Source organism: Rutidosis leptorrhynchoides, chromosome 4 (assembly GCF_046630445.1).
Source record: "Rutidosis leptorrhynchoides isolate AG116_Rl617_1_P2 chromosome 4, CSIRO_AGI_Rlap_v1, whole genome shotgun sequence".
In the NCBI taxonomy this organism is placed as follows: domain Eukaryota; kingdom Viridiplantae; phylum Streptophyta; class Magnoliopsida; order Asterales; family Asteraceae; genus Rutidosis; species Rutidosis leptorrhynchoides.
Window position 1 is genome coordinate 450,436,170 of NC_092336.1, and position 12,644 is coordinate 450,448,813.

Consider the following 12,644-nt stretch of genomic DNA (forward strand, 5'->3'; position numbering starts at 1 on the left):
CACTTCTCAGAACCGCAAATCCAATCCATTCACCGGGCAACCCAAGAACACCTAACCCGAGGCCTATTTACCGAAGTCAACTAAGTCAACAACACCGGCAACAACATCGAACCCGAAAAAGACTCGACGACGAGAAAAATGGAATGAGTGAACCAAACCCGCAACTACCAATCAGAACCAAGAGCCGAATCAAACCATGAAGGAACTAGTCATCTTTGCCCATTTTCTAAACGACATTTACAAACCCTCGGTCCCAAAAGGACGAACAAACAGTGTCCGATTACAACAAGCAAACCCTAGCACCACCTAGAGTATACCAACCGCAACCCACCACCATAAGCCACCGCCCGCGGCCACCTGGAAACCAGCCACTATCATGACAGCCACCTAAAGCCACCAACAGCAGCCACCACCACCTATCACCGCCGGCGGCAGAAGACCACCGGAAACAGCCGGATTTCACACATAATATACGCACCACCATCACCACCTCCAACAACCTCCAAACCCCCTCCAAACACAACGTCCAACCAAATAAAAAGGGAAGTAGAGTTCCACCGGAACTCACCGCCTACCACCCCAACAGAGGAGACACCACGACGGCGAGGGAAGGAGGGAGTACCAGACGATGTAAGCAACACCATCAAACCCGAACACACCCGAAACACCCATAACCCGAGCAAGAAAAGCTCATATTCGTCGCCTGGATGTCGGAGATGTAGCCTGAGAATACAGTGTCACCCACAAAACGTCGAAAAAGGAAGAAGGACAGAGAGTACCTTATTAAGAACGGAAAGCAAGAAAAATCCAAACCACCGGCGAGATGCCGGTGGTCGGAGAGAGTAGCAGCAGAGGACTACAAACCTGTGTCACTGATCGGAGAAGAAAAGAGGCGACGGCAGAGAGGAGATCTAAGAAAAAGACTTGGCGGCGCCGGAGATCACAAGAAAATTAGGGTTCCGGTTGGGTTTTTTAAGAGAGAAGGTTGGTTGAAAAGGAAGTCTCTGTTTTAATTAGTTAGGAAGATAACGTAGTTAAAGTTTGAAAACAAAAGAAATTAATGTGGGAAGGTGAAGAATTGGGTGATAAAGGCGATGAAAGCAGTGGTGAACGGGTGGAGGAACGGTATATGTTTATATGTATATATGTATTTCGAGTGATAAATGAATATATACATGAATAAGAAATTATTATCCACATCCGATCCACTAATTTTTACATCTACATCATATCAATATTCACTTATCATCCATTTAGATAATCCATATTCATTTAAATGAATCGGGTCGGATGAATATCCGATGAATCAGACATCCATTAGCATCCATAACTATAAGATGATCCAAAATAAGAACCAAAGGTTTCGGTGCTAATTTTAACTTTTATATTACTAAATTTTTTTTCATGTTATTCCTTTATATTAGTACTTCATACGTCCGTCATCTCTAGACCAAAAATACACAGTTTTAAATATATCATCATTACATTGTATTATTTTTTACTTAATAGTTTTACCCCTTATTTTTTACCTATCTATTTTGTCTTACATACATGCATTAGGGTCAAGGGTGCAAATCTCGTTATTCAGGGAGTGTTCGGGAGAGACTGTGGAATGACTAATCAGCAATCCTGAAATTAATCGGATATTAATCGAATTCTATTTTTTATACATTTAAACAATAAATTTTTAAGTTTACATGTGTAAATATAGGAGTAATTATACATATAAACATAAACTTTAACATAATTGTCTAAAATCATTAATTTTTGTTCAAAAACTCTAAAATTTTAGTTTAAATTAATGTTAAAATGTTGATTTAATTTGACTTTGATCGACGATGATCAACAAGTTCAATTTTGACCCATTAAACGACGTTAACGGATTAATTAAACAGATTTTGAAAAATCATAACAGGCCTTTTTAAAATGAGTAATCGAGGATTAATCGAGAGTAATCATGATTTTTTACAACATCGATTAGGGGTATAAATTAACTTTACCTATGTATTCTTATCTTTTTATGAAAGATGACAATTAATTTTGAACATTTTAAAAAAAAAAATACTAGACAATATATATGAGACGAGAATAGTAAAAAGAAGTACAATGAGGTTAAATATGACATTCTATTTTTAGTTTTTATTAATTCTTAAAATAATTAAATATTATATTTTCGTGAATATAATGAATGCATTAGGTCACTTTTTACCATGACATACTTCCTCATCATGACTAACTGTTACATCATCGTCAGCACTTCGTCACCAGAATTAATGGACTAAACACTCTTAACTATGACATAATTTTTCATGTAATAATCATTGAAGACAAAAGAACCATATATGTATGTGTGTGTGTGTGTGTGTATATATATATATATATATATATATATATATATATATATATATATATATATATATATAGTGGGCAGGATCAATGGGGAAGTAACCAATCGGGGGGAAGCGGGGGGAAGCAAAATTTTTTTTTACGTTTTTTTTGAATTTTTTTTTCCGGCATCAAGATCACACGAAAATATGAACATTTAGAAGAGACACTTCGCGATGAATGTTATTATTTAGGCGGAAAAACGATCGACAAAAATAACATTCAAGATAATATTGTTCGTGAAGAATATGAACGTTTTTTTTCCATGTTTCGTGAAGTAAAATTTAGCCCGATTTAGAGTTTAGGGTTTAGGGTTTGGTGTTTTGGGTTTATTCCATAAACTCAAAACACCAAACCCTAAACCCTAAACCCTAAACTCTAAACCGTTCGTGTTAAAAACTCAATCTAAATCCTAAATCTAAACCCTAAATCGAAACCCTAAACCCAAAATTTCTAAACCCTAATATCTAAACCCTAATATCTAAACCCCAATAGCTAAAACCTCAAAATACGCTCGAAAAACACGATAATTGTTATATATTACTTCTTCGAGCGTTTTCCCTCCAAAATAAAAACATTTATCACAAAGTGTCTCTACTAAATGTTCATATTTTCATCTTATCTATAATGTTCGTGAACAAAGTTTTTTCAAAAAACGAAAAAAAAAGTTTTTGCTTCCCCCCGCTTCCCCCGGAATGGTTACTTCCCTCTTGATCCTACCACTATATATATATATATATATATATATATATATATATATATATATATATATATATATATATATATATATATATATATATATATATATATGGTCATTATCAAGAGGGAAACACTTTTTTAGGGGGAAGTAATTTTTTTTTCAAAAATTAAGATCACATGAAAATATGAACATTTAAAAAAGACACCTTGTGATGAATGTTATTATTTTGACGGAAAAACGGTCGGAAAAAAAAACTGATAACATGCATCATGTGTGATGTTATTTCTGAATGTCGAGCGTTTTTTTTTTCATCAAATGTGAAGTTTTTTTTTCAAGATTTAGTCCGATTTAGAGTTTAGGATTTAGAGTTTAGGGCTTAGGTTTTTGGGTTTAGGGACCAAATCCAAAGCCCTAAACCCTAAACTCTAAACCCTAAACCGTTCGTGTTAAAAATTCAATCTAAACCCTATTTTTCAAACCCTAAACCCTAATAGCTAAACTCTAATTTCTAACCCCTAATTTCTAGACCCTAATACTAAACCCTGATGTTTCTAAACCCTAATTTATAAACCCTAAAAAAAAAAACTCAGAAACAAACATTTATTGCAATAAATGTTATCATTTATTTCTTTGACCGTTTTCCCGCCAAAATAATAATATTAATCACAAAATGTCTTTTTTAAATGTTCATATTTTTATGTGATTTTAATGTTAAAAAAAAAATGAAAAAAATTAAACTAAAGATGAGAGGGAAGTAAAGAACTTCATAGATCCAAAACACATGCACCTAGGATATACACTTGTTTTTATGTGCTCACAAAATAAAATAAAAAAATTATAAATTTTTTTTTTTTTTTTTCAGTTTACCCCAAAATACCCCCAAAATATTGAAGTATATGCACTGATTGAAGTCAATGTTAACAATCCAATAAATTAATCGACATTCTTATCCCTTTATTTTCTGGCAATTCTTTTCAGTATCAATTTTTAAAATCATTTCAAAATACAGTTTATTTATGATTATACAATTATTATATATACTTTACATAGTTAAACAAAAACAATTATAAATATATTAATTTATTTTAAAAAAGTATTAAGGTTTTCCTTATTCGGGTTACCCGGAAAGAGCGAGTAATCCGACCCCATACTCTAGTGTACGCAGTCCATCTGTTTCTAACCCTTAGCTGGAATATTAATTTATTTAGTAAAATAAAATATACGAGTAACAAATAAACACAATAAAATCTGGTCATCATCTTCACTTTACTCTTTATTTTTCACACACACAAAAACACACTCTTTCTTCAATGGCTTCTCTTTTCAGTAGAGAGAGAATACTGGGCCATTCTAGACGAGACTCAACCGGTTCGACCGGCATCAACGGAACAACCAACGCCTCTTCCCGGTTCACCTCGACCGCCACTGCTCTAACACCACTTCCATCACCATTCGGCGATCTCACACCGTCCTTATCCACCACCGACCTCCGTGAAACTGCTTACGAGATCTTCATCTCTGTATGTCGTACATCCACCGGAAAACCTTTATCTTACAGCAACAGCACCGCCGCCGCGTCAACGTTCACTCCTGACAGATCTTCTCAATCGCCGTCGTTGTCTGGTTCGCCGTCGCAGAGATCGATTACGTCGAGTGCTGCATCGAAAATGAAAAAGGCATTAGGGCTCCGATCTAGCTCCTCTGTCGGTAGTCCGAGCTCTGCCGGATCCGGTAATGGCTCCGGCGGTAAGGTTAAGAAAGTGATGACTGTTGGTGAGTTAATTAGAGTTCAGATGAAGATTTCTGATGCTGCTGATTCTAGAATTCGAAGAGCATTGTTGAGAATTTCAGCTGGTCAGGTATAATATATATACAGGTTATCTAATTTTTTGTTTATTATTATTTTTATATATAATAATTATATTATGTTATATTTATACTGTGAGGATTTTAGTTTCGGATGATTAGTTAGTGATGTAATTTACATATTTGAATTAGATTTAGATATTTATATCATCTAAGAATTGGATTGGATTTGTGAAATTTGGAGTTGAAAAAATTGGATGCTTATTATTTATGCTACACTGGATATGGAAATTGAAATGATTTAAATGTAACTGCTATATTTAGGCAATTGAGATGTAAGGAAATCTGGTGGTTCATTCTGTGCTGTTGATGATGTTTTTATTTATTTATTTATTTATTTAAATTGTTGATTGTTGATTATTGATTACTGTGGTGGAGAAACTGACACTATGTTAAAATATTTGTTTGATTATGTCTTCAGTTACTGAAATTTTTTATTTTAAGATTTGAATTAAAATTAAATGATTGTATTTATGTAATTATATTTATACTGTCGTCTTGTTGAAGATGCTCCAGTCAAATGCCATTGAAGATTGTTGTGTAGTAGCTGTATTAGAAATTTAGTTAGGCTAAATTGTTACAAATGTCAATATCTTCTTTCTTGTTTTCTTAAAATATAGATATAGATATAGATGTATGTATATTAACTGTATTCAAATAAAAGGAATTATTTTTATGATATGCTATCACCATCTCAATCATCTTAATATTTAATTAATTTTATTTAATTGCAGTCTAATTAAAACATAAATGATATATTTGGGACAAGAAGACTACATGGATAACAATTTAATATCTTAAGAGTTATTGATGATTTATGTTGGTTGAAAAATGTACTAGTGTTAGGTATGTTGCTATCATGCCAGTACGAGTATTGTGGTTGATAAATCTTTTGGTTCGAACCTTCGATATTTATAACCGCAATTAATTTATTCCAATATTAATTGTTAAACGGAACATCCTTTTGTCATACACTCATAATATTGATGATTTATGTTGGTTAATTAGGTAGGGAGGCGAGTTGAAATGATGGTTCTTCCACTAGAACTATTGCAGCAGTTCAAATCTTCAGATTTCACCGACCAACAAGAGTATGACATGTGGCAGAAGAGAAACTTGAAGATGTTAGAGGCTGGACTTCTTCTACACCCTCACATGCCACTTGGCAACTCAACAACCGGTTCCCAAAGGCTACAAAAGATTATTCACGGTGCATTAGAAAGACCAATTGAAACTGGAAGAAACAACGAGACCCTTCAAGTCCTACGTGGCGCTGTTATGTCACTTGCCAACCGATCAAACGACGGGTCATCAGATTCATGCCATTGGGCAGACGGGTTTCCTTTAAATCTCAGACTATATGAGATCCTTCTAGAAACATGCTTTGATGCTAATGATGAGTCATCTATTATAGATGAAGTTGATGAGGTCATGGATCTGATAAAGAAAACTTGGGGAATATTAGGAATAAACCAAATGCTTCATAACATATGTTTTACATGGGTTTTATTTAATCGTTTTGTTGCAACTGGACAATCGGATAATGATCTGCTTTATGCTGCTGATTGTCAGTTAGTCGAAGTTGCAAAAGATGCAAAGACAACAAAGGATCCTGTTTATGCCAAAGTTTTGAGTTCTACATTGACTTCGATATTGGGTTGGGCTGAAAAACGCCTTCTAGCATATCATGACACATTTGACAAAGTAAATATCAATTCTATGCAGAGTATTGTTTCTTTAGGGGTATCAGCTGCTAAAGTGTTGGTTGAAGATATATCAAATGAATATCGTCGCAGAAGGAAAAATGAAGTTGATGTGGCTCGAAGTAGGACTGATACATACATTAGGTCATCACTCCGCACTGCTTTTGCTCAAGTAAGTTTTATGTTTGATGCTATTATAAATGAAATGAAATGAAAGAGTGAAGAAACGTAACTCTTAAACTATGATTTTGATATTATTGTTCATATCCGATTCCATGATTTGTTACAAATTGCAAGTGTGCGGAAGAAAGAAACAACGAATGAATGAAATGTCCATTATGTAAAGGAATGGATTGAACCAAATATGATTTTTTTTCGTTTCACGCATTCTTTTACTAGAAGTAAGAATTATTTCTCTCCATGAATGGAATGAAAATTCACTGTAGAATTTATTTTTCTTAGTGTAATATTATATAATATTTTAATTATTATTTTTAAAAATGAATAGATATATTATACATTTATTGCGTCCTATTTGGTTGTTTATCTATCTTTTAGCCTTTTTATTATAATTATTTTACTTCTGTAAATCCGTTTTTTATTCTAGATAAAACTAGCTATTACGTAGAACTCAATCTATTTACATCATGTTATTATAAACTATGGAAATTAACCGAAAAACTGTTTTTCATAGTATCCCACTGTTGTATCTTTCTTTACCAATATACATGAATGACCGTTGCAATAATGTAATGTAATGACCCATCCTATTACACCTTCCACGTCAATCATATGTCACTCCGTTCCATTTGTCCAACCAACCGGAAAAATACTCGACATATGAATGTTTCCATCAATAATTTATGCCTTGATTTCAATATCAGATTATGGAGAAGGCAGATTCAAGCCGGAGAGCATCAAGAAACCAACCAAACCCACTTCCCGTTCTTGCTATTCTTGCTAAAGACGTTGGTGAATTAGCTATCAAAGAAAAGAAAATGTTTAGTCCCATTTTAAAAAGATGGCATCCTCTTGCTGCTGGTGTAGCTGTTGCCACTCTTCATGTTTGTTACGGGAATGAGTTAAAACAGTTTATTTCGGGTATCAGTGAGTTAACCCCAGATGCAGTTCAAGTTTTGAGAGCTGCTGATAAGTTAGAGAAAGATCTTGTGCAGATTGCAGTTGAAGATTCGGTCGATAGTGATGATGGCGGGAAAGCAATTATTCGTGAGATGCCACCATTTGAAGCTGAAGCTGCAATAGCAAATTTAGTCAAAGGTTGGACCAAGTTGAGATTAGACCGATTGAAGGAGTGGGTTGACAGAAATCTTCAACAAGAGGTGGGTCCCGTTAAATAAAGTTAATTACCTACTAATATTCATGTTTACCTTGTAATCGTATTGAAATTATTTTGACATAGGTTTGGAATCCACGGGCTAATCAAGAAGGATACGCTCCATCGGCTGTTGAAGTCTTGAGGATTATTGATGAAACTTTGGACGCCTTTTTTCAGTTGCCGATTCCTATGCATCCAGCATTGCTTCCTGATTTAATTGTTGGCCTCGATAGATGCCTTCAGTACTATGTGAACAAAGTCAAACCAGGCTGCGGTAATTTTTACAATCTTAACAACATTGTCTTGATTTACATTATGTGATGTTTGGTATGAGGGAATAATGGAATAGTTCATTTTGGATTAAAAAAAGCTTTTTGGATGTTTTAAAGAGTGGAATGAATTATTCCTCAAAGTTGTAGATATTTAAGAACATAATAAAATAAATGTATATCACAATTTAGTTTTTATTAAAACATTATATTATATTGTACCAACTTATTTTAATTCATATGTATACTAATGCATAACAAACAACTCATATGATGCCAGCAGAGTTTAATCTGACTGTTTAATTCTTATTAATAACCGATGGACTTGTTATATGAAATATTGGTTATTCACTATTTACTTATTCCACGTGCAGGATCAAGGAGTACATACATTCCCGCTATGCCCGCATTGACCAGGTGCGCAGCCGAGGCAAAATTTCATGGTGTTTTTAAGAAAAAAGAAAAACCCGCTAACATACAAAGAAGGAACTCTCAGGTTGCAACAACGAATGGGACTAATAATGCTTTCGGAGTACCGCAATTATGTGTACGTATAAATACTATGCAACAAATCCGTACAGAGCTCGATGTTTTAGAAAAAAGAATCATTACCCTTTTGAGAAACTCTGAATCTGCCCATGTTGAAGACTTTTCGAACGGTTTAGCAAAGAAATTTGAGCTCACCCCGGGTGCGTGTCTAGAAGGAATTCAACAACTATGCGAGTCCACAGCTTACAAACTCGTGTTTCATGATCTTAGCCCTTGTTTGTGGGACGGGCTTTATATCGGTGACCTGTCATCTTCATCGATCGAACCGTTCATTCAGGAGCTCGAACAGAACTTAATGGTTATTGCTGAAACTGTGAACGAGAGAGTTCGGACACGTTTAGTTGCCGAAATAATGAAAGCATGTTTTGAAGGGTTTTTATTGGTCTTGCTTGCTGGTGGGCCGTCTCGTTCTTTTACGTTACAAGATTGTCAAATTATAGAAAATGATTTTAAGTCCCTTAAAGATTTGTTTTGGGCCAATGGTGATGGGTTGCCAATGGATGTGATTAACAAGTTTTCGATTCCTGTAAGAGACGTTCTTCCATTTTATCGAACAGAAAGCGAGACGATTATTGAGCAGTTTAGACGTTTGACTTTAGAGACGTATGGGTCATCTGCTAAATCAAGATTACCATTACCTGCGACTACGGGTCAATGGAGTTCATCTGATCCAAACACTCTTTTACGTGTTTTGTGCTACCGAAACGATGATGCTGCTTCGAAATTCTTAAAGAAAACCTACAATTTGCCCAAGAAACTTTGATGATTCCGTTGTAAATTCAACAGGAAAACTGGAGTTTTTCCACTAATCATCTGTTTGGGTTCACTACGATATAAGCAGACTTTCAAGACATGTTATATTATATTTCTGTACAGTTTGTTGTTGAGCATCTTTTTGTTGAGTCAGGCCCGCTGGTTGTTGGATTCAGCATGCAGTTTAGCATGGTCACCTGCTCAAAGTCAAAGATTCATTATTTGTTGTCTATATAAGTTCTTGGGACCCTTTTACTTTGTTTTTAGGCTCTCCATTTGTTGATTATTTTATTTTGATGGAATATTTGCTTCTTTTTGAGAGACGATTCTCGATGGATGTGTTGGTGATGAGGACAACTAATGGGAAATTTGGGAACAAGCTGTTGAATCTAAGTTCATGTCAGGTATTTGTATTTATGATCATGTATAGTGTTATACTTCTTAAGAGCAGCTAGCGGTTTTCTCTTATATAAATGGGAAGAATATTTAGTATGTTAAATGGGAGTCTGGATTTGTTTGTTTGCGAATGGGCAATGGGCAATTTGATATTTTAAAGAATATTTCTTAATAAATTCATCAGATTTTTGTGTTTTAACAGTTTGTTTGTACTATATATACAAGTAAAGCAATGCACAATTTTGATACATCCTTAAAAAAGTGGTGCAAATTGGATACTATTTTTGACAAGATTGATGACTAAAAATACTACTATTGCTGCAAAGGTATATGTAGCACATACATAGACCAGGGATGAACTAAAGGTATCAAACTAAATTACACCACAGCTTCTTGGTTGTCTGATCGATTTCCTTCTCGGAGTCAAGACTTGAGGTATCATTATATTTGGTTAAAATCACCATAAAGAAAAATTAGTTACTCTGTTTAAGCTATATATTGGAAGCATAGAACAAAGGTATATCCCTAAATTCAATGAATATTACTCCGTCCCAGAACGAACTGTTTATGAAATTTAATTTGTACAAAGTTTTAAGGTATAACATTAGTTTTATTCTTTACCAATAATATGTTAATCATCTCTCTCTCTCTCTGCTAAATCATCTTTTGATTGGTAGAAACACAAAAGTAAACATTTAAATAAAACAACTCAAAATAAAAATATAGACACTTCTATCAGTGGCAAGTTTAGTAAGGGAGTTACAAGATCTTGTGATACCACTAATTTTTTAAAATTTATTGCAAAATTTTATTTTATTTTGTATATGACACCACTAAATATAATAATGCAACCTCACAATTTTTTTAAGATTATAATTTGATAGTTTAAACTAATAAAGTATACTTGAAATTAGCCTATTCATAATTTTATAGTATGAGTATTGAAATTTAAATAAATATGAAGATAAACACACCTTTAAGTGGGAACCACACCATATCTATCTCATCATCACTCTACTGGTAATAAGAATTATTGGTCCAATACACATAAGTGGGTCATTTGAGTAGACTAACCATATATTATGTCATGAAATGATATGTATATTGTTTTTTGACAATTCAATATAAACATTATAAAACACTCATCCGTCCTATTTATATTTAGTTGTCCTCACACAAAACACATATAATTTAAGAAAATGTCATAAAAGTTATACTTTTTATTTACTTTTCAGTTGTACCTTTACTTTTTTTATTTCGAATTCTATCTACATACATTAATGGCATAATAGAACTTAATCTTCTTATTCATTTCTATTTATGGAAGTGAACAATTAATTTGGAACATTCAAAAAAAATAATATTAAACTATAAATTAGGGACAAAGAGAGTAACATTGATCAACCATACCATATATTAAACAGTTACAATAACATTGTAGCAAGTAATTACGGTACCAATTTTTTGTTTATCTTTTGTTTAAAACATATGAACTTGAATTGAAACCAAAAAGTTGAAATTAAACATTCGTGTGATACTCATTGAGGTTCTCACGATGGTTTACTAGTAAATGAGAACCTCGTTGAGGTTCTCATTATGGATGAATATTATCGTATGAAAACTCATCAACAAATGTAAAAACTTACCTCTAGTATTTAGTAGATTATATATATATATATATATATATATATATATATATATATATATATATATATATATATATATATATTGTGACGATCGCTCCAAATCCATATGGACGAACACGTCATTCATTGATTTCATTGCGAGGCATTTGACCTCTATATGATACGTTTTGTAAACATTGCATTCTTTTGAAAAGGCACACCATAAATGAATATTTAAAGCAAAGGTTTTCGACATCTGATGATTTCTACATATAGACAATCACCATAAATAATAGTTTACAACAGTACTTCCGTTGACAATGCAGTCAAAATAAGATACATGGTGATGATTTGGTGAATGCAACTTTTCCTTGAAAAATATGTCATGTAAGACTCCATGCACATAGCTTGTCTAACATCTAAGCAAACAGCGGAAGACTTCTAGAAAACCTGAGAATAAACATGCTAACAAGTGTCAACACAAAGGTTGGTGAGTTCATAGTTTTAATATTTCGTATAATCTGTATATAAAGGTGGATCACAAGATTTCAGTTGTTTCATCCAGAAACGTTTATCAAAATATTCTACGAAATTGAGCTCCCTGGTAAATAAACTTAACGTATATATAATTTGTACCCTTTGTATAATCATCTTAAAAATGCACGCAAACCAACGTGTACGCTTCTCAAATAGCATACGTCCGTTAAAAGGCTAGTGCTCTAGCTCGGACGGGGATGTCAAGCCCTATGGATCCATATATAACTACTCGCGCCCACCAGTTCTTATAACCAGCAGTTACTAGTTACCAAAGCTAAGGGATTTTCGGTTCAAACTCGGTGTAGAATTTAGTATGTACTTGTATCCATTGCGTTTAAAATAAAGTGCATGTATTCTCAGCCCAAAAATATATATTGCAAAAGCAATTAAAAATGGAGCAAATGAAACTCACCTTAGCAGCATATAAAGTCGTTCACCAAAATGTGATCGAAACTCGGATTACCAAATAACCGTAGATCTCAACCTAGAGAACATATGTTGGTCAATAAATGTCTATCAAGCTAG

The 12,644-nt window shown here is 33.5% G+C and overlaps 1 protein-coding gene across 1 annotated transcript; it reads left to right on the forward strand.

The window, feature by feature from the left end:
• The first annotated feature begins 4,332 nt into the window (after nt 1–4,332).
• Nucleotides 4,333–10,121, forward strand: LOC139844401 (protein unc-13 homolog). Its single transcript, XM_071834626.1, has 5 exons — nt 4,333–4,944; nt 5,960–6,826; nt 7,539–7,994; nt 8,075–8,264; nt 8,634–10,121. Exons 1-5 carry the CDS (start codon nt 4,396–4,398, stop codon nt 9,569–9,571), a joined length of 3,000 nt encoding a protein of 999 aa, XP_071690727.1. The 5' UTR covers nt 4,333–4,395; the 3' UTR covers nt 9,572–10,121.
• Nucleotides 10,122–12,644: the final 2,523 nt, after the last annotated feature.